This window comes from Danio rerio, chromosome 7 (genome assembly GCF_049306965.1).
Source record: "Danio rerio strain Tuebingen ecotype United States chromosome 7, GRCz12tu, whole genome shotgun sequence".
Classification (NCBI taxonomy): Eukaryota; Metazoa; Chordata; class Actinopteri; order Cypriniformes; family Danionidae; genus Danio; species Danio rerio.
Window position 1 is genome coordinate 50847372 of NC_133182.1, and position 23501 is coordinate 50870872.

The 23501-nt window shown below is 36.0% G+C and overlaps 1 protein-coding gene across 1 annotated transcript in view; it reads left to right on the forward strand.

Annotated features, from left to right (window-relative positions):
- si:ch211-288d18.1 overlaps positions 1-23501 on the forward strand; it is a 56658-nt gene that overhangs the window by 9888 nt on the left and 23269 nt on the right. Inside the window, exons 2-7 of the mRNA XM_681604.8 lie at positions 11114-11187; positions 14821-14906; positions 16376-16415; positions 18461-18541; positions 18629-18736; positions 21265-21374. Of these exons, the coding sequence (XP_686696.2) occupies positions 11122-11187; positions 14821-14906; positions 16376-16415; positions 18461-18541; positions 18629-18736; positions 21265-21374 (491 nt within the window). The 5' untranslated portion in view covers positions 11114-11121. The remainder of the gene's footprint in view (positions 1-11113; positions 11188-14820; positions 14907-16375; positions 16416-18460; positions 18542-18628; positions 18737-21264; positions 21375-23501) is intronic.

The following is a 23501-nucleotide window of genomic DNA, read 5'->3' on the forward strand; positions in this document are numbered from 1 at the left end:
ATATTTCAAGAGAACATTTGTGAGTGTTGTTCAGTGTTTTTGGCAACTAGAGCACAATGATTTCTGCAATGAGGGAAATGTGAACAGCTACAGTAAATCTGCTCATAAAATGTATTTAAATGTTTAGACTGTATACACACACACAAATGCACACACACATACAGTATATGTTCTGTACAGATTTAATATGGCTTCTGCTTTGATACAAGTTGATGTAACTTTCAACATGCTTTTGAGGAAAAAAAAGATATGCAGGTTAAAATCTAAACCTTTATAATGTTATGCATCTTTTAGTTCGTCTATATATATATATATATATATATATATATATATATATATATATATATATATTAGAGGTGTGAACCTAGAGGAGAGGCTATAACAAGCTGTCTGTATAAACACACAGAGACACAGCACCACACTGTCTCTCATTCAAACACAAACATAGACAGCACCAAAGAAACAAACACACACACACGCACACACACACACACACACACACACACACACACACACACACGCACACACACACACACTTAAGCCCTCGCAATAGGGAGAGCTCACGAAGAGCGGAGCAGAAAAACGAAAAAAAAAAAAACGAAAAAAAGAAGCACTTTTCCGACGACCCTTGCTGAGAGCTCCTTTCAGCGCGAGCTATCCCGGCTAAACACATATTGCGAGGGCTTCAACGGAGCAGTGCTCGTAGTGTGGAGCGAAAAAAAAGAAAGACAGCTGTGAAACATAACCAGCTTTGTCTTTTTGTAGGAAACACAATTAAAATCTTTTTAGGGTAAGAGGTTTTTGAGTTATTGCCGTCTGTAACTGAATGTTTGTCAAGAATATCGAAAACAAAACCAACTGAACCGCGCTCCTTTCTGGCGCCCCCCCTGGATATACAGCGCCCTTAGCATTTGCCCATGGTGCCTATGCCATGGACCGGCCCTGAGTTGGCTGAGTGTTGTAAATACTCGCGCTCACCTCCCTCGCGACAGAGAGCATAGGAGATAAATGACGTCAGTACATAATAACCGGTTATGATTATTACTGAACCGATACCGAATTGTCCGCGTCTGCATCACGGTGCACCAAAGAAACAATTAATTTTGACACCCCTAATATATATTTATATATATATATATATATATATATATATATATATATATATATATATATATATATATATATATATATATATATATATATATCTACTGTATATAGCTTTTGATGAAAGTATTTTTTGTTAAGCTACTGTATATAGGTAATTTATATCTGTTGCTCCTGTAGCATTATTTACAGAAATAATATAACATTATTTTGTTCTCTGTTTAATTAGAAGTTTTCACTCCACCACCTGCTTGACAAAACAGTTCCTATTTTTCAGGAAGCTAGCTAGTTTTTACAACAATGCATCATAATAAAGTCAGACACAAGGTACATTGTGCTTTTTTTTCTTCTTCTTCTTCAGGAAACACACCCCAGAAAAACACAAGCAGCAAAGCTATTTTTAATTTAGCAGGATACAGTTCAGTTCTCACAGAACAGAGGAGATTTCAGTCCTAAACTCTGTCAGGGATTCGGCTATATGGATAACTAACTTGGAAGATTATTTTACCTTTAAAAAACTGTGAAAAAAAAACACTGTATGGTGTCATTGTGGGAATATATTTTCACATGTAATTTCAAGCTAAAATAGTTTGTTAAATAAAACATTATTTGAAACAAATTTACCAAGAAAGGATTGTTACTTAGTACATTTGAAATCAGAAATGTTGACCTTTGCAGTTCTGGGTGATGTAAAAGAAGCACACATGTCATGCTTGTACTTTAAAAATGCTGAATGCTCTTCTTATTCATTATGTATGCTTGTCATCAAACAGTCTTCATTCAGCAGACATGAATAATTCAGAGCTTCAGCCCATATTTCCATCCACTCATGTTTACTTTCATACGCAAGTTGACACATATGCTCATCTGTGTTCTTTCTCCAAAATAATCAATACTGTGACATCCCTGTCATGTTTTCTGATACTGATTCCAAAGAAGAGTTTTATAATAACCCAAACTGTAATAGTTGTAAATTAAACTTGCTTAAATAAAATAGAATTATGTTATTTATTTTGACTAAAAATCTTCTTTAAGGAATTAAAATTTAACAGGGCGTCAAAAAATCGGACTTACAACCATATATTAATGTATAAATAGGGCAGTAGGCAGTGATTCCTTCAGTAGGTCAGGCCTGGAGATCCACATCCAGCTGGGAAGATGTTTAGCAGAGAGGTCTTTCATTCCTTATACTTGTGAGAGCTGAGACAATTAAGAGAGCCAACCGTTAGACTCCAGCTCTCCAGAGTAATGGCTATTTATGGCACCTTGTGTAAGATCTGTGCCCGCAGGTCAGCATTTTCCCTTGCACTTGACTCATAAACAGAGTTGGAGGAGATCAAAAGGCTTGCCTAAAATGGAAAGTTCAGATGAATTGTTTTGACACAAGCAGCAAAATAAAAACCCCACCTCTCGGCTCAATTCAAACAAGAACATAATATCTTGGCCTAATTTCTGCCATACTTGTTCTTCAGGAATAACTGAAACCAATCTTGCCACTGCTGCTGATCTTTGACTGTAAGAAACTGCATTGTGACTCCATTTACACATGCCAGTTACACACACACAAACATGTTTAGTGTTCGTTAGGAAAAAAAGGCAGGAAAGGTTATACATTGTTACAATTTTATGAACGATTTTTAGTTATGATTCTTAGATAATCACTCTGAGAAAGTCTGTGCAGTTTTGACAATCTAATACAATCTAAGCAAAGTCTCATTTGTAAAACATGTCTGTGGTCACATTGCTTTTTAAATGTTTCACAACACTTTCAAAGAAAAATGTTCTGTGAATGGCAAAAACAGATGATCACGAATCTGGCAGTAGTTTACTACATTGTTTGTTGTACATATTGTGGCACTTTGGAAATGTCAGGTTGATGCTTTTAGGCATTTGAACATAATGTTTTGCCTGCAGCAAATGTATTCTATGTTAGTCTGTGAGCTCTTTTATCTTGACTGACCTTAAGTGCTTCACATAACAAAGTGCTAAAAGCTGTAGCAAGGAGCAAACTTAAAATGTCAAATCAAATTGATTAAAGTGTCCGATGCAAATGTCAAAATATATTATCTAGTTTCTAACCCATGCACTTGGTAAAAGTATTTTAATGCCATAACATAAAGGACAGAAATGCTTGTTTATTAGTTAAACATCTGCCCTGTCATCAAAGCGTTTATTGTTTCGTATGTTGTGTGAAAAACAATAGAATTAGAAGTTTCAATAAGCAGTGAGTAGTGCTCTGTCATATTTGTAGACATATTTTCTAGTCAGAAAAGTTCTCATTGACGATTCAACAAATATGGGATATTGTAAATTGCATGCAAGTCATAAGGTGCATCTCAAATCGCATACTTATGCATTATCCTACGCCAGTTTGTTGTGTAAATAATGTCAGTAGTGCGTTCACATTAAAACTAATTAAAATTATTATTATTATTATTATTAAAAATAATAAGTGCACTTTAATTACCCAGTGATGCACTTATTCAACTGTTAAAATGTAGTGTGCAATGATGGACACTTCACGCACTTTACGGCTGCTGCTTTGCTCACATAGCAGAAGGGGCGGAGCCATTGGGCGCACATGTTGGATTACTTTTTATGTTGGATTGTGAAAACTGTATTCTCCTACGAGAGTGATTATAGCGCCTCCCTAAGGTGAATGCAGTAATACTTATGGCTGGTATTGGTACTTTGGTTACTTATTTCACTAATTTTGCAAACATCATCTGGCAAGCGGTTTGAATTTCCAATTTCCAATTCCAGTGTCCAATTTGGGACTACACTACATACATACACTATGCTGTTGAGTGTGTTTGAGCAAAAGTACATAGTGCATAGTGCACAGTGTGCCATTTGGGACGCAGCTTATATTTACGTATACCATAATTGATGATCAGCCATTGTAAGGAAGAACGAAAAACTGAAAAGTTATCTAGCTAACAGAATGTAAAGGATCAAACTCGCTTTTCCACTGTTGGGCCAGTGTGAGGGCTTTTTTTCCCGTAAGCACCGCTCTGACTTGTGATTCTTAAATTCTTCATACTGAGCCCACAACTTTTAAAACTTTTTTCCAGACTTGTATGTTACCATTGGGTGTAATATGTAGCTTCCCCATCTCTGTAAGATTGCATTTTAGAACATCCCAGTTTTGGTCAATTAAAGCCTTAGTACCTTGAGCTGATCAGTGCTGTCTTTTTTTTTCTTTTTATACTTGTTCGCGCTGTCTTCTCATTCCTGTACAATTGCAAAACTAGGGAAATATCCGTCTTGCCATGTACTCTCTTTTACTATTGCACTTTGTAAGAGTTTTGCTACATGAGGTATTGTAATAGGGTATATGGCAAGCTAATGTTGTTCCCATGCTGATAAACTTCCGGTGACCTGTGATTGTGAGTTTTTTTCCATTTTATGGATCTCATTTTATGGATTTTATGGATTTTCCATTTTACAATCTGAAACCCACTTTATATTGGATATCACATTATATTAAAAAAAAAAACAGCACTTAAACGCGCCGATTTTGCAATGGTATACAGTTCACTGGAAGCGCTTAACCCAGGTTACTGGCAAATAAAAAGTCTTATTAGCGTACTTCGGCATATACACCATTCATTTAATGTTGTTTTTTTTTGTTTCAGTTCCGCAAACGCAGGTCAGTTCAGGACTGATCGGTTTATACTGGAGTCTAATATTATCCACAATCAATCAATCAATCAATCAATCAATCAATCAATCAATCAATCAATCAATCAATCAATCAATCAATCAAGGGAACAACCAAAAAAACTATCCTATGTTTTATTATGTTTTAAAAAAAAATGTTGAATTTTTATATTCTTACTTGTTAATTCATACAGAAGGCAGGAGTCACATTCAAAGAGACCAATCTAAAATCTGGATAAAGGGGCCTGATCCTAAACTTACATAAACCAAGATTATATAAAATGTTTTTGTCATCCAAGGATAGCTGTGAAATCCTTCAATCTCCTGAGAAAAACTGTGCCATCACTTGCTACATTTGCAGCAAACATCAAATGTATGAGGTTATACAATCTCTGATCCAACCTTAGATTCTAACCCTCAATATAGTCATTCTGAAAACACAAATGCTCTGAAAAAAAGGCTGATTTAAAGATGATTTTCCATTCGATAAATCAAAAGCTATCAAATAGGAATTCTGTTGTCTTAAATGTATAACACCTCAGTGTTGTTTGTGTTTGTTAGTGTCTGTTGGACAGTCACAAAGACTCTCATCAGAAAATCTGTGAAAATGCATTTCCACTGTAAGGTGTCAACAAGGCCACGGCAGACATTTCCTGAAGGGATTATGAGACTTTGATTAATAGTGGATGACAATCCCCAAAAGGAGGGACAAGAGTTGTTGTATAACCAACATTTAGAGAAATGCTGTGGTATTACATGCAGAGATCTCTCCTTAGATGTCTGTAGAATTAAGCATTCAGAAGATAATGAACCATCGATTATTTTCACAGAAAATGTGAAGTAATTATTTCTGGAATATTTTAGAGTGTTAAATATTAATTATAACCTATAATCTTTCTGGAATACTTGATTCGGATTCAGGAATTCTGAATTAATAAATATGGCTCATTTAGGGCTCGTTTTAAGCTAATATGTGGCAAACAGTCATGTAAAAAGTGAGGTAAAGTATATTCAGGTGGTTGTTTTCATCGGATAAACCCCGTATAGACCATTTCAATGTGGTCATGCAACTGGCCCATGAACATTTCCTGCTTGTTTTCAAACTATTTCATAACTGTAACAAGAGGCAATTCAATCATAACTTCATGTTAAAACAGCTATCATAACATTATTTAGAAATATGTGGCTCTTTTTGGATTCTCGGAAGCTATATGAAAAATGTAAAACAGGAAATACATACGTTGAGACCATTGTTTTCCCTCATTGTTTTGGTCTATACAACAACTTTATTCAGCGATAACAACTGTCTAAATCTACTTTATCTCTTACATAAAACATCTTTACCAAAGCCTCTTTACTTGACTGTCATTTTCCTTACTTGTCTGCCAAGTTTGTAGTTTTTTTTTACATATTTTACATATGTTTGTAGTTGTAATCAAATTCACATTCAACATGCAATGTATTGTGGGCATTTAGCGATTAGACTACGCACAAATCTGTACTTTAAATGTCTACTGGAACTAGTAGACCATCCTGGTAACTTTAGAATACTCATCACTTTGATTTGGGACATGTTAATTTTACTTTTGTATACATTTTAGGTTGGAGAGTATGCAAATTTGGATGTAGCAGTGCTTTAGAGTTCTGATGTTTGTTCGTGTTTATGTTCTGCTATATATTTTGTTAAAGAGTTAGAGTTTTATGTGAGACATTCTTTCATATTTAAGTATAACAAAGATTGTTGTTATCGGATGATGGGTTACAAATCAGTTTGTTTTGTTGTTGTTGTTGTCCTAGGCATTTTACAGTAGATTTAAAATATCCTGACATAAATGTTTCTTGCCGTGGCTATTTTATAATCTAGACAACCTCAGTGGCCCCTGTAACCCATTTTTTAAAAATTGACATAAGGAGTAATTTAAGTAAGACGATATACTGAGTAATATAATGCCTGTGGGTGATGAGAAAAATGCTTAGTAATGTCTTTTGCTTTCCTTTAGTTTTACAAACCGTGGTTTAGGGTTTTGAGTAAATGATTTTCTCATTGAGTTGAACAAAACTCAGAGGCACTGAATTATTTCCTGTGGTTGTGCTGGTTTTAAAGCAATGTAAGCACAGCCACTCAACCCATGATTGTGCCTGATGATGCCTCTAAACACTTATTATTGGTTTCAGGAAAAGCATAGATCACTTTTTCTGTTCACTTGTACTTCTCATGTCAGCATTTTTAGGTCTTGTGTTTTAGTGAAATTTAAATTGACGAATCAGTGAGAGTGATGGAAAAAACTGCAAGAGCAGGGTCAGATGAGAAGAATAGGTCAGAGGGTCATGCGACTAGAGAGATATATGTAGTGGCGTATTGACAGCTGTCAGGAGTGTCCTCATGTCCAAATACATCAGGAAATGTCATCAGTGGTACTAGACAAACACAACAGATTCATTGATTTGTTAATATGGATGGATAGAGCTGCACAATAAATGGCAAAATTACCTTTATCACGATAATATATATGCGATATGCATATTGCAGACATGTATGATAATTTTTTATCTAAATTTGACTGATTAGAAATTAACCTTTTTGCTTGGTAGCACCGGTGCTCCTAACTTAAAAAATGTAGGCGCATCAGCCAAAATTTTGTCGCACCCACCAATTATGAGCACCGTTACTACAGGTTTTATACAAACATATTTTTTGTATTTGAAATCAACACTAATCAAACTAACAAGCAAAAAAAATTATATATATATATATATATATATATATATATATATATATATATATATATATATATATATATATATATATATACATATATATGATATGTATCATCATATATATGTATATCATATATATCATATAATCATATATATATATATATATATATGTATATATATATATATATATATATGCGTGAGGAAAATATGTCTCAACGAAATCCCGTTATCACAAGAAAATTAATTTTTATAACATAACTGAGTGAACAGCATACACGGAGCGGTCACTGGCCCTGCACGCACTGCTTGAATTAATCTGTTAACGGTATAACTGTGCTGTTCTCACAAGTGCTGTCGGATATTGCACTGATGCTTTTGACACATACTGTACCTTATTATATGCATACATGTTAATAGCAATACCTGTCTTTTTAGGAGTAGCGATGTTAGTTTACGCAGTGCTAGCCCGTTTGCGATGGTGTAGGTGGTGTAAATTTGACATATAGCTGCCCCTTGCACGGCGGACAGCATCTGGCGATTATATGAAGGATTAAACAGAAGCTCTCGTGCTAGATGTGGCAAACAGTTACCTGAAAACTCCATCCCACAGACTTGAAGCCAATGGAAGTCTTCTACTTTTGGTAAAGTGTAGATGGTGGATTAACATTCAGCACTCGATCACTAGTAAGATGTGTCATTATTTGTAACTAGATGGTTTCTAAAACTAAATCTGTCAGTGTTATGTTATCTTCATTCTCATCTTCAGGGCTTTACAATTTTTCGCGGTAGTAGCTTTCTCTGTCATCCGAAGCCAGAAGGCGCTGAGTGATTGACAGCTGATATTAACCAATCATTCGCGTTCAGTGCTAGAGCAGTGGTGGGCCAATAAGAAGAGCGTGAAGGCGGGCCAAGCATTACGGACTTGGCTTTGTTTACTGCAGCAAGTTGACATGACAACTGTTTTAAACCATTCCTGAGCGCTGCGTTTCGCGTTCCAAGTGCAGACAAAGAGCTTAGAGATGCATTCTGCGTGAATGTCTCCCGAATCCGCGCATGTGCTGAACATTTTGCAGTAAAAACTGGTCACACACAACAATTTTAAGCACTCGCAGAAATGCTCCCAAATATATTTTAAGGTTAAAGTTTCGGGCGCATATGCGACCAAAATGGTCGCAGTTTCGAGCCCTGCCTTGCTATCTTTATCCCTTCCTCGTCAGTAGTTGTTGTTGTGCTGTTGGCTGGAGCGGCCCAAATGTGAACCCAGAGCTAAAAATAAAAACTTTTGGCAGGAATCAAGATAAGAGGAAAATGACAACAGCCAATTAGAGTTAGAATATCTGCTGAGGTTTACACTCAGTCATACTGCTTTAAAGACTAAGGGCTCTATTTCGACGATCCAGGTTCAAAGTCAAAAGCGCATGGTGCAAAAGCATTAAGCGCATGTCCGAATCCACTTTTGCTATTTCAAGGACGGAAAAATCCGCTCTGTGCCATGGTGCATGGTCTAACAGGGTTGCGCTTATTCTCTTAATGAGTTATAGGTGTGTTTTGAGAATAAACCAATCAGAGTCTCATCTCCCATTCCCTCTAACCTGTTAGCCAGCACTCAATTTTGGGGATTTATACCTACCTAACTTTAGATAGTAACAGTTCCTGACTCCAGTAAGCTAAAAACACAAATTATGTATCGTTGGAAAGAAGACACTTTGAGCTTTACTGTTGTAAAGAAGAAAGGTTAAAAAATATAAAAGGTTATACATTATGGAGTCATGATGAAAAAAAAAAAAGTATTGTGTTCAATATTTGTTTTTTATATACAAACACAGGAAAACATTAATGTAATGTCCTAGAAAAAATATGACTTGAAAGCCAAGTATTTCATAAGTTTATATTTTAAATATGATGACAATAGCATGCAAAATGAGATTTCTGTAAAAAGTTTTCTGAGGCTTATGTCGATGTCCTTCTCTTCCTCACCGTCAGGGGCACTTTCTCAAAAATTATCTTCCCAAAGCTAAAACATTTACAGTTGCTGAATGATCTGGTCTACATTCACAGTTTATCATTGGAAAGAAGACACTCTGTGTCACGGTCGGGTAAGGGGAAAAGGAGCGAGGACTCAATTGCAACAAATAAGGGTTTTATTAATAATAAAGTACAAATAAAACAAAAAGGCAAAACAAACTACTTCGAGGGGGGAAAAACATAACTATAAAAACAAACAGACAAACTTGGCTGGGCTGGCAAGACATGACTCAAACAAGAACACAGTGGGAGTATCGACGACAAACTGGCACAGGACAGGAAACACAAACAGGTGAACATGATAAACTAATAATGAGTTAACAAGGAGGGTGGGACTAGACAATAGACGGGAGAGCGCATGACACAGAGAGACAACACAAGCCATGCGCTCACATAAAACTACTAAAGATAAAGATAAAGATAACTCATTAACTGCGTGTTCATGACAACACAAGCACATGGTGCATGTAAACACGCACCACGTGCTAGACACAACACCAACAGAAGACTGAACGAAAGACACAAGTACACGATGAATGAAAGCACTCATCACGCACTCACACACGCAGCGTGCATGCTTCATCCCAGCTCCGACCAAAACCAAAACCAACTAGATTGAGACGCTGGGAATGAAACACCATGCTGCAGACAGACGAACCCAAACACGAGTACAAGCTCTGCGCACACCCACGAAGGCGCGCGTACACGGAGACAAACAATGACAGAAACAAGTGCTCGACCCAAGAAAACTGGAGCCGAGTACAACAGGACAGAACTAGACATGACTAGTGTCTGGATTCTGCCACCAAAACAAGAATTTACATGACCAGAGTGGCATAACCCTGACACTCTGGGCTTTATCATCCATCATCTATTGTTTATAATGCTCTAAATGAAAAAATGTTATGGATGCTTAAGTAGTGTAAAACTACGTAAACATTTTATTATTTCATAAACAAATATGTGAAATCAGTCCTGGATCAACACAAGGACTATGTATATGATGTAGACTGTCTAGGTGTCAGTTATTAAATACAAAATTGTATGAAAACAAACTCAAAATTGTGAAATGCAAACTGAGAATTTCTTTGAAGTATACTGTAAACTCAGAATTGTGAGAAACAAAAATCCTGACGGCAGATTATGATTATAGGCCTGAAATATGACACATAATGGCATGTTGTGAAGAGCTGTGTCCCTCTCTTGGCCAGTTTCTATTTTTGTGTGTGCATGCGCATGTGTGTGAGTGTGTGTGTGACAGACTCAACAGACACTGCACTCTCAGACAGCTGAAGCCCGACGGGACCCTTTGTTCCCTTCCTATGGCTCTGAGCTTCCCATGGGGATAATGTTTCTGAGACAGTCGAGGCCTTCTTATGACCAGCAGGATGTCCAAAACATTATGAGATCTCAAGTTACTCAGTGCCAACGTGACCTGATTTTGGGTCTAAAATACAAATATGTTGCACTTTGGCATTTCTTCTATGGACAAAGTTAATCAATTCATCTGTTAAAATCCTTTCAAAACTCTTTGGGGTTTTGTCTGTATTTATTTTTTGCTTTTGTCACAATTCTTTTTGTATTTTATGTGCTGTTTTTCTAGATATTGACATGAAGAAGGACATAGAGGTGCTGATAGCAGAGGAACGTGCTGAGATCATCTCAAAATATAATAAGGTAAGTTGTACCATTTATTTCATTTATTCTCACATTTGAGTAAAATTAAATTAAATACACAAGTTTACCAGCTGTAAATATTCATTTATGCCATATATATATATGTTTATAATATATATATATATATATATATAAATTTGATGTTATAGATTGGCACATATATATATAATGCACTTCATTACTGTGTGTACATATTTTCTTTCGATTTGAAAATGTTGATAACAATTTTTGTTTACTATATTTTTAACCAAATAGATGAGGAATGTCCAAACTTGGTCCTGGAGGGCCATTGTCCTGCAATGTTTAATTACAACCCCAATCAGACGCACCTGGACTAGCTAATCAAGCTCTTACTATAGGCCATGGGTGTCAAACTCAATTCCTGGAGGGCCGAAGCCGTGCACTGTTTAGTTCCAACCCTGCTCCAACACACTTACCTGTAGGTTTCAAACAAGCCTGAAGGACTCAATTAATTTGATCAGGTGTGTTTAATTATGGTTGGAACTAAACTGTGCAGAGCTGCGGCCCTTTTATAACTGAGTTTGACACCTGTGCTATAGGCTTTCTATAAACATCCTTGCTGGTGTGTTGAGGCAAGTTGGAGCTAAAATCTGCAGGACACCGGCCCTCCAGGACCGAGTTTGGACACCCTTAAAATAGATGCTTGACTCGGGCTATTTAATGTCAGCCTGATTTTCCAATATATATATATATATATATATATATATATATATATATATATATATATATATATATATATATATATATATATATATATATATATATATATATATATATATATATATTATTCATTTATATATTACAGTGTATTAATTTATAAAACAAATATTAAAGTAGGGCGACGCAGTGGCGCAGTAGGTAGTGCTTTCGCCTCACAGCAAGGAGGTCGCCGGTTCAAGCCTTGGCACTTATCAGTTTTGAGGTTGCCATACAGATTGAAATTGGTGTTGAGATTTTGGTTACAAGGAGTGTATCCTCTAGAACTAGATGACTTGAGACAATTTACCCATCTAGTCTTTGAAATATGGAGAGAATGGAAGTTTTCCAGTTTAAAAGTATCCTTTTTTTCCCAAGAGAAGTTTTTTGACCTCCAGAGGTTGTCCATATGTCCTGTGGTTGTTGAATCAAATCAAGTTTTTATTTGAATCTTTTTCTCTCTAAGTCTTTTTCGCAATACATAGTGTGGCAAGAAAAAACTCCCTGGGAAGTGAGGGAAAGGGTGGGGGTGGAGGTTGTGAGGAGTCGCACTGAGATGTTAAAGGCGGTTTCGTGTGCTAGTGCAGATTTTGGGACACTGTGGTGATCAATTTGACCATGGCACATCATTACATTCTCCTACCAACTCATTTGAAATTCAGAGAATACTGGGACTGTAATCCTTGGCTGTCTGTCACGGATCACTGCTCGCTGTCCGCTCCTCTCTCCGGCGCGGGGTTGAAAAGAGTTCAGGAGAGTAACAGCAGTCCCCCATCAGGGAATCGATCCACACCAACTGAAAAAGCTTTTAAACGTCAGCTGTCCTGAACTCAACAGACAGAGTGAAAATTCTGTTGAATAAGTGCACGGCATTGCAATATTCTCAGCTCATGGAATATGAATTAACGGCATGAGATAGGACACATTGGTTTGTATTTTGTAATTCCATGAAAAAATGGTTTCGGAAACCACACAAAAGTGAAAGGGAAGTGTGGGTGTGGAAAGAGCTATGTGCTGGAGAGAATATTGCTGCTGTTGCTTTCTAGCATCAACCACTTAATGACATTAAAATGTCAATTTCCAGCACAGAGCTGCCACTTTCTGTATAACACACTCACCCACAAACAAATCGAATCATCTGCATGATAATTGGAAATTGTTTTCTCTTTATTACAGAACATACTGTACAAAGTGGCAGTATGGGGACAAAGAAGTCATATTTGAAAATGATTGGAATGTGAATCAGTGTCTCACATTCATAAATATGTGGACATTCAGTAATAAGTTATAAATATTTTATTGTTAGGATCAATAATGTGCTATCGTTTACATTTCACACTCAATACACTACAATTATATGGTATAAATACAGCAAAACAACATACAAAAGAGAGCGATCGACTTACCTGTTTCACTTACCTATATCACTAACCTGTTTAATAATGTTTTGATCAGCTGTAGTTTGAAAATACACCGAGGGCTTATTATGCAGTCTCTGTCCCCATCTTGTGGATTGACAACATCAACCATCTTTGGTCTGCTCAGTTTGATAGGCTAATGGCCGCCGTTGCGCTGTCTCTCAGAATTAATATATATTTTAAAATAGGCACTAAATAAAGAATAAATAAAACAACTAAACAACTACATTCTCGAGTAAAAAAGCCTCAAAAGTGCATTATGTTGTCCAACAGCAGCAATATTTGTGTCATATTTGAGCAATATGAGTGTCCTCTGCTTGTTGCTGTATGTGTGCGGAGTAATGTGCCATCTTTTACATTTACTGTCGTAATTCAGCTTTTAAAAAACAGCTTAAGCAACTTCCCTATGTGTATTAAAATTAATACTTAGTTTTTTTTTTGTAAATCTGTCAACCACTTTCAAATAAACGACAGTGCTGCTATTTGTTTTCTGTATTATTGATTTGAAGCTTTGTTTTTAAAGCTTTATGTATGCTTTTTGAATCAGTGGTTTGACTTTTTAGTTTAGGATTAGTTTTATAAATGTGTAGATGTTTTATTTAAACATTATGTAATTAAAAAGAATGATAGTACTTAATAGTTTCTACTAGAATTCTTTGAGCGGTTATTCTGACTGTAAAGATGTCATATTTTCACATCATATTCACATTCAATACTTATATTGAGATATTGAAATTAAGCTTTGAATGTCTGTCTTTATATTTTATGAAATTATTACCCTCAAAAATACCATCTTTTTGGTAATACAGCCTTAAATGTGTAGTTAGGCTACTTGACAGCCCATGATGACCTGCACCTCACGTTTTTTTCATGGTACTGAAAATGTTGTTTTGAAAGGCATGTCTGAAGTACATTCACATGTTTTGCTATCAGAAAGTTATGTTTTTGTTAGCAGAAAGTTTCTAGGTTTTTCAAGGTGGGAGTTTTTGTTGCAATCAGTGTTAAATAGTTAGTTCACCCAAAACTGAAAATTCTGTCATTAATTACAGTACTCATCCTTCACTTGTTTCAAACTGGTTTGAGTTTCGTTCTTCTGTTGAAAACAAAGGAAGATATTTTGAGGAAAGCTGAAACCCTGTAACTGTTGACTAGTTTGTTTTTTCTACTATGGAAGTCAAAAATTACAGATTTCACAATCCGGTCAATGAGGAAGAAGCTGTTATTACTATCAGTAAGATAATCAGTACAACTGAGGATTTTTACACAAAAAAATCCAACAAACAGTTTACCTTAATTATAGCAAAATAAATGTATTAAATTATTACTGTTTTACTGTAGCATAGCATATTGTGTATTCTTATGTGACTATTAGTTTCATTAAAGTCTAAACTGATTAAGAATGTCTGTTTTATAATTGATCTGCATTTGGATGAATTCTTGCACTTCTAACGAACTCAACACATTCTGTGTTCAGATAATGCTCTCATGTGTGTTTCAGGGTAGAGACGCAGGAGTTGAGATCGATCCTTGGGAGGATGCAGACTACAGCATATACAGAGTCACAGATCGCTTCGGATTTCTTCAGTAAGTTTGTTTAGCTCATTTACTTTCAGAACCTTGAAGAGTAATTATTATTTTGTCTAAAACAAATAGTCAAAACATTAACTACAAAAATACTAAATGTAAAAATCATACATTTTGTTTGAGCAATAGCTCTGCTGGAAAAGAATTTTTCTCTGACCATGTTAGGTAAATATCACACAAGTAGCAGTGTGATGTGGCGTGCATTGGCACGAGGCTGCAGGCTGAGTGTCTTAATGTCCAACCAGTGACAATATACAGCCACATGGCACCACTAATAGTGTGATATTGCGTTTATACAACAGTTCGAAGGCATACTCATGTGTATAAAAAAGAAACTCAGAGCCTAAAAACCCTTTTGTATGAGGAACTACTTTCTACTGCCATTCCTTCACATCTGCAGCTGACTATTATTCTTATTCTTCTTATTATAAATATTTATTATTGTCAGCCACTTTAAACATAATAAATAGTTTGAACATTAACACACTTACAGGTAAAAAAATAAATAAATAAAATGTCAACGTTTAAATTAAAATGTGATTTTAAAAGTTAATTAAAAATAGCACTGTTTTTCAAAAGTTGCTGCTGTACTTAAATGTAAATTATTATCATAAATAATACTGGCCATCCCAGGTGGGCCCCATGCAGGCCAGCCCAGGTGGGCCCCACACGGGCCATTAAAAAGCAAACTGAGCATGTGCGCAGAAAAAAACGCGCACCCCTTGCACTCACCTCTCCTGCTTGACGTTGAGTCACAGATCGCTTTGGATTTCTTCAGTAAGTTTTTTTAGTTCATTTACATCTGCAGCTGACTCTTATTATTCTTCTTATTATTATTAATATATTTATTATTATCAGCCACTTTAAACATTATAAATAGTTTGAACAATAACAAACTTACAGGTAAAAAAGATAAATAAAATCTGCCATCCCAGGTGGGCCCCACGCTGGCCAGCCCAGCCCATTACACTTTTCCTCAAAGTTCGCTGAACTGAACTGAGCTATTTTTAAATTGGCACTATTCCTACAAATAAACTGCATAGTTGCAATCTAAACAGCTACATTCTCGACTAAAAAAGCCTCAAAAGTACATTTTGTTGTCTAACAACAGTAATATTTGTCAAACTGTAGCGTCTCTGCTTGTTGCTTGCTGTATGTGGGAGGAGTAATACACAGATGTGGAGGGTGAAGAGGCCTTTGTGTGATGTTACTGGCAAAATATTGCACAACTATCAGCCAATCAGATTCAAGAACCAGACAGAACTATTCTTGCATTATATTTATATTGCAAGAATATTTTACAATATTACTGCACCTGATGAAAACATTTGTGAGCTTGGCAAAAACAAACAAAACAATAGCCTACTTTTTCTGGCTAATTTTTACTTTTTCTGCCTAAACCTAATCTTGTTCAGTTAGAAGTAAATGTATAAATATGGTATTTTAAGCTGTATTTGTTTTTCCCACAGTGAAGAAGAATTACCCACCCCCAGTGCACTTGAAGAGAAGGTAATGTAGACATTTTTTTAACATTTATTAATACAGGCGACATGTTTTCAAACAGCATGTGAATGTCCTCTTCTGATAAAAGATAGGAATCAAAGACACAAAAGGAAACACAAAGGATCACAGACTGAATCAGTAGCAGTGCAGAGACTCTTTTGTAAACAGGCTTATGGTGACCTTCAGACGGGAGTTTGTAGCATAGAGGAGTGTGTGGCAGACACAGCTGGGTTGTCTGGAAGTGTGTTCCCATCTGACACGTTCACGGTGTGGAGGCGGCTGATGCATTTCCCAGCTGACATTTGTGCAGTCGTGTTGTGGCATGTAAAGGTTAAAGACTAGGGCTGGAAAGAGTGAAAGCTGTCCTCAGAACAGATGTTAATAACAGCAGGGTGATCCCAAAGCCTGTCGTGCACGTAATCCCAGAGTACTTGTACAAATGAGGGAACAAAAAATATTAGCAATCAAAATAATTGTGGACATATTGCTTTTTTCTTTTCTTTTTTTTAATAAAATAAATATTAAAAAGCATATGTAGATTAATTTTTACCCACTTTATTTTTAAAGTGCAATTATTTATTCAACTAATGAGTAATATTAATTAATTACATGTACATGTACTTTCTATAGGAATGTGGGTTAGATTTAGAATTAGCTGCAAAATTCATTCATTCATTTTCTTTTCAGCTTAGTCCCTTTATTAAATAAGAATCGCCACGGTGGAATGAATCGGCAACTTATCCAGCATGTGTTTTATGCAGCGAATGCCCTTCCAGCTGCAACCGAAAACTAGGAAACACCCATACACTCACATTAACATACATATACTAAGGCTAATTTAGCTAATTCAATTCACCTGTACCACATGTCTTTGGACTTGTGTGGGAAACCAGGGCACCCAGAGGAAACCCATGCCAACACGGGGAAAAAATGCAAACTCCACACAGAAATGCCAACTGACCCAGCCAAGGCTCAAACCAGTGACCTTTTTGCTGTGAGGCGATTGTGCTACCTACTGCGCCACCGTAACGGCCCGTAATGGCATTCATTATAGGCTAAATGTACATAACTATGTTTTATTTGGTTATTTTTATTATCATTATATATTTTTTAATTGTCCCAAAAAAAAGCTTGTGGAAAAACTGGTAGGCCTAACATTTTTGTTATTGCTATCAAAGTCAACTTAAAAGCAAAGTATTAGTTCTTTTGACAACACTAGCTACCGCAAATGCTAATTCAAACAGAAACTGATAGTGGCTCCTTGATACAGGAAAATTACATCCAACATAATTACCCAATTTGTGAGACAATGCAAAAGCTTTGAAATAGGTTATATTTCTCCTCCCATTAAGATAAATTCTAATTTATTAGTGAAAACAAAAGACAAAAAGTATGATCAGTAAAATGTGAGAGTATTATTATTATTTTGTTGTGACAAGTGAATAAATCATAGTTAGGTCAGAGAGACTTTTTTAAAGATTATTTTGATGTCGTCTGTTGTCTGGTGAGACATGTAGGTTCATTATGTTTTGATAAATGAAACATACAGATAGATAGATAGATAGATAGATAGATAGATAGATAGATAGATAGATAGATAGATAGATAGACAGACAGACAGACAGACAGACAGACAGACAGGCAAGGCAAGGCAAGGCAAGGCAAGGCAAGGCAAAGCAAGTTAAGTTTATTTATATAGCACATTTCAAACACAGTGGCAATTAAAAATGCTTTACATAAACAGGAATAATAAAGACAAGTATAAGAAAATAAAAACAAACAAACAATAAAATGATATATGAATGATATAAAATGTGTTAAAAGAATAAAAAAAGAAAAGAAAGTCATAATTGTGTGATCTGTCGGCTGTAGTACAGTGCTTATTCAGTAAAGGCACAGCTAAACAGATGTGTTTTCAGTCTTAATTTGAATGTGCCTTATGTTGGAGCACATCTGATCATTTCTGGAAGCTGATTCCAGCAGACAGACAGACAGACAGAGATTTTTTTCTTATAATTTTTCATCTGATCTTATTGTTTTTACCTCTGCAGCAAAAACAGGTCGAGATTGAGAGGGTGCAGAAATGGCTGAAGATGCTAAAAAACTGGAGCAAGTATAGAAACAGTGACCGGGTGAGCTTTTCCTTGCGAGGATCATTTATCAGAAAATCATAAGCCATTTCTAATTCACTTGCTTTAATAACTGGGTGTTTTGTGCAGATGATGAAGAGGGTTTTTAAAGGAATCCCCCTGCAGCTGAGAGGACAGGCCTGGGCTCTGCTGCTGGACGTTGAGAAAGTCAAGAGCGACAATGCAGGAAAATATGAGGTACAGTACTGTTCGAAAAACGTCCGTTCACACATTCACACAATTAATAGGTCAGCAGATTTAGCGGTCTTATGGACAAAGTGTAGCTATGAGTCTCCACTGACCTAAAGCCGGGTGTTTGGTGAGAGTGGGATTACTAGAGCGGTGCTGTGGTAAAGATTATTCAGTGGGATTAGAGTGTGATCTGAAAACAGACAGATGGCTGATATAAGGCTCGGAAAGAGATAGGAGAGAACAAAAGACCAGCATAACAAACCTCCTGGGCTGCTGAGGTTTGACATCAGGCAGGAAGTATTTGTAGCATCCAGTGTCTCTGAACAAGGTCATATCAGCGATATGTTTTATTGCAGTAGTATTACATCTAGTAATTAATGATTAGTACTTGGTTTTGACTAAGGCAGTAGTAAGGAATAGTTTACCCAGAACATGAACACTTGAACTACCAGACTTCTATAGCTACTAGAATTACCATAGTGGTCATTCTCACCTTTCTCATACAAGATGTCATATTGTCACGTCATATTTACGTTCAAAGTCTCTATTGAGATATTACAGTTAAGCTTTGAATGTCTGTAATCATATTTTCATACATCATCACCCTAAAAATACAATCTTTTTGGTAAGACAGCCTATAGTTTGGTTATATTAGACCAGCCACGAATGACCGTACCTCACTTTCACAAGCATGAGATAAGGCTTTTTTGTGACACTGAATATACAGTTTTAAAAACATATCTGAAGTAAAGTTGTGTTTTTCCAACAGAAAGTTAGGTTTTTGTTAGCAGTAAATTGCTTAGCAACAGAGACACGCATATTTAAAGTCACACAGTCTGGTAGTTTTAGGCAGAAATAATCAGAACTCTTTTGTAATTTTAGTAAAATAACAATGTTATAAACAAATAGTCTGTAAAAGTCAAGGAATTATTGATATGTGTGTTTTATTTCAACAAAATTTTTAAATAGCAAAAATAGGTCAAAATGACCGCCTCTGTAGTTCTAGACTAAAGGTTATGTCGACAAATTTGAGGAAGCATCTGCTTTTGTGATCCGTATAGGTATGGAATGCATACAGCATTGAAGCAGAAAGAGGATTAAACAATCACTGAATTTTGTCCTATTTGATATTTTGTTGTTATTGCCTTTAAAGTTGTCTGCATAAAGTTTTTAGTAATGCTAACTTCAAAGTTTTTGCATTCCATATAGCAAGCAGTATGTGTGTAACATTTTTTTTTTAAATAAAAAATTTTATGATTTAAACAGCTTATAAAAAACATCCCATGATTTAAATAAGTTGTAATTTAATAAGCCTGTATGTGAATAACTTTTGACAAAAATATCAGATAGAACCTTATAATTTGGGATATCTTTAAAGAATTTTGTGGAACCCTGCATTTTTTCAGTGCAGTGAGGAATAAAAAATCAGCTTTTATTTACATTTGAACAAAAAGTTTAATGGACCATGAATCCCCCCTCTTTCGCTTCAAGTCTACCTCAGACTTTTATCAAAAATGCTTCATGATGAACGTGGAGCGCTGTGAGCAAAAGGAGGAGTGGGCATGGCCGGCAGAGAAGGGGAAAAAGAGGGGAGCGAACAACTGTGGTCAGTTGGCTCACAAAATAAGACACAAACCGTAAGGAGACCCATGATATTAGAGTTTACAAAGTTAAAATGCAAAGAAATAATCAGTAATTAATTTAATCCCCTGCTATATTTGTTATTCAATATTTCATATACACATAACCACAATTTGTTCTATCATTATAAAGATAATCATGTTTATATAAACACTATAAACGAGGAAGACTTCTTTCCTCCTGAGTCCCCAGGTCTGAATGCAGACATAGTGGATAGCAGTGCAGCAGGTGTCTTGTCCTATCTATTTCAACCACTAGCCCTGCCGGTAATCTGGAGGATTTTAAACATTGGCGAACAAGGCAGCACGGAAATAGGCGATGTGTCTGAATGGAAACAAACTCAAGTGATAAAAGACAAAGTCCACCATTCAATAATGCTTGCTGCAAACTAACAGCTTTGCTGTATCGGCCCTGACAGCATTGCGGGGAAAAACATAACAAACCCTGTGCATCATGGAAACAAACACATACGACCCGTGCCATGCACGGACGCGGTCTCACCCATTTATTGTAACTCACAGCTTGGCAAGTCTGCCTTGCCTTCGGAAAGCACGTGCTCTCATGAGCGGATCTGTGCCATGTCACGGATTTTGATCTCGATTTTGATTTTGAAATTAGCTGACAAAAGTTCAAAATTATCCAGTTTTCTCCACAATTAAAGCTAACAGGTGCTAACGTTGTCTTAACTGATGCTCAACACACACAAATCTGTTCAAATCTCAGAAAATGTACTCCAGGGTGTCTCGAACATTTAAGTCAGAATTTGACAGGGGTATGAATACTTTTGGGCTTGACTGTATACCCATCTAACTTAAGAATTATAAACTTATGTTAGAAGTAAGATAACTTACAGTCAGCTTTATGATGAAGCCTTGTGTTTGTTTGATTTACAGAGAATGAAAGAGCAGGCTCAGCTTTACTCTCCAGAAATCAAGCAGATTGACCTCGATATCAACAGGACCTTTCGAAACCACATCATGTTTATGGATCGATTTGGTGTAAAGTAAGTAAAAGCATCTTCTTAAGCAAAGCTTGACTAATAAAATATTCTTCCCTCAGGCTTTCAGAGACATTAACTTACTCTGACTGACAAATAGCTCTTGAAGTTTCAGATAATGAGTAATGGCTTGTACTGTAAATATTTTATGTGAGTGCCTTAAAGTGATCCAAGATCCAAGCTTGATTTTGATTTTGCGTCTGTGCATATTTTCTTTTTCATTCAGTTGTCATGAACTAAACTGATGTTTGAAGGACTGATTTCAGAAGACCAAAATGGCACTCACAAAAAATTATGTGAAATGCTTTATTAACTTTACATTAACTTTACATTCCTGGTGGTGGCATGGAGAGACCCCCCTCATGATTGTGAAGCACTTTGGGTGTAGGCCATACAAAATAAACACGCTATATAAATAAACTTTACATTACATTACATTGCATGTGACTCAGTGAAGGCTATAGCACCAAAGCTCATGCATGCCTGTTAAATGTGTTATTATGGTATTTATGATGATGCTATTACATAGTGCAATGTACTGTAATAGGGTCGCAGAAATGAGTTACATTTTTAAAACAACATTTAAATATAAAGTAATAGTTATAAATTCTAATAATGTGTCACAATTTTACTGTTTTTACTGTATAATTGAGTAAACAAAGGCAGTCTTGGTTGATGTAATAAGATAATAAAAAAAAATTGAATCATTTTAAAACGTAGCTTACCTCACCAAGATTATTTACAGCAGTTGGTGAAAAAAGTAACTAAAATGAAATTAGAATTAGGGGTGGCATGGTGGCTCTGTGATTAACACGTTCACCGTACAGCAAGAATGTCGCTGGTTCGAGTCCCGGCTGGGTCAGTTGGCATTTCTTTGTGGAGTTTGTATGTTCTCCCCGTGTTGGCATGGGTTTCCTCTGGGTGCTCCGGTTTCCCCTACAGTCCTAAGACATGCGGTATAGGTGAATTGAATGAACTAAATTGTCCGTAGTGTATAAGAGTGTGTGTTAATGCGAGAGTGTTTGGGTGTTTCCCTGTACTTGTGTGAAACATATGCTGGTATAGTTGACGGTTCATTCCGTAGTGGCAACCTCTGAAATAGAGACTGAGCCGCAGGAAAATGAAATGAAAATAATGAATTAATTCATTTTCTTTTTTTGGCTTAGTCCCTTTATTAATCTGGGGCCTCAATAGCAGAATGAACCGCCAACTTATTCAGCATATGTTTTACGGCTACCCTTTTAGCTGCAACCCATCATTGGGAAACATCCATACACACTCATTCACACTCATACACTATGGTCAATTTTAGCTTACCCAATTCACCTATACCACATGTCTTTGGACTTGTGGGGGAAACTGGAGCACCCGGAGGGAACTCCAACACAGGGAGAACTGACCCAGCCGAGGCTCGAACCATCTACCTTCTTGCTGTGAGGTGATTGTGCTACCCGCTGCACCACCATGACGGCCAAAAAAAAAAAAAAAGATAAAATATATATATATATATATATATATATATATATATATATATATATATATATATATATATATATATATATATATATTTTTTTTTTTTTTTTTTTTTTTTTTTTTTTTTGAAGGGGGCGGGGTTGTGTTGCTTCTTTTTTGACCTCAACTAATTAGCTGTCTGTCTTGGACGTGTTCTCTTATCTGCTGTACTAGAATTACTAAAACTAAACTGAAACTAAATATATCATAACTAAATAGAAATGTGTTCAGAAAAAAAAGCAAAACTAAATCTAGCAAAACCATTCATTAAATGAACTAAAACTAAACTGAGATGTTCAGCGATTCAAAAAGGCAAACTACAAAAACTTTGTACCTCACATATTTTACGCAAGACATAAATATGAAAAGTGGATGCTGATCAACGTCTTGCTCTCTTCTGCATCTCATCAGACATTCTCTGGAGCGGCTTTCTCAATTTTGAGAGCTCATTCCCCCGGTAGGCCAGAAATGAGAGTGATGTCACTGAGGATTTAATAGATTGCAGGCCTCAGACTCCGAGTGGAAAGACTTGCTCATCTGAAGGGTGTCGTTAATTCTCACACATGAAGGGAGGGGTTCAACTGTAATTTGAAGGAACAAATGTATCTTTGTGGAAAAATA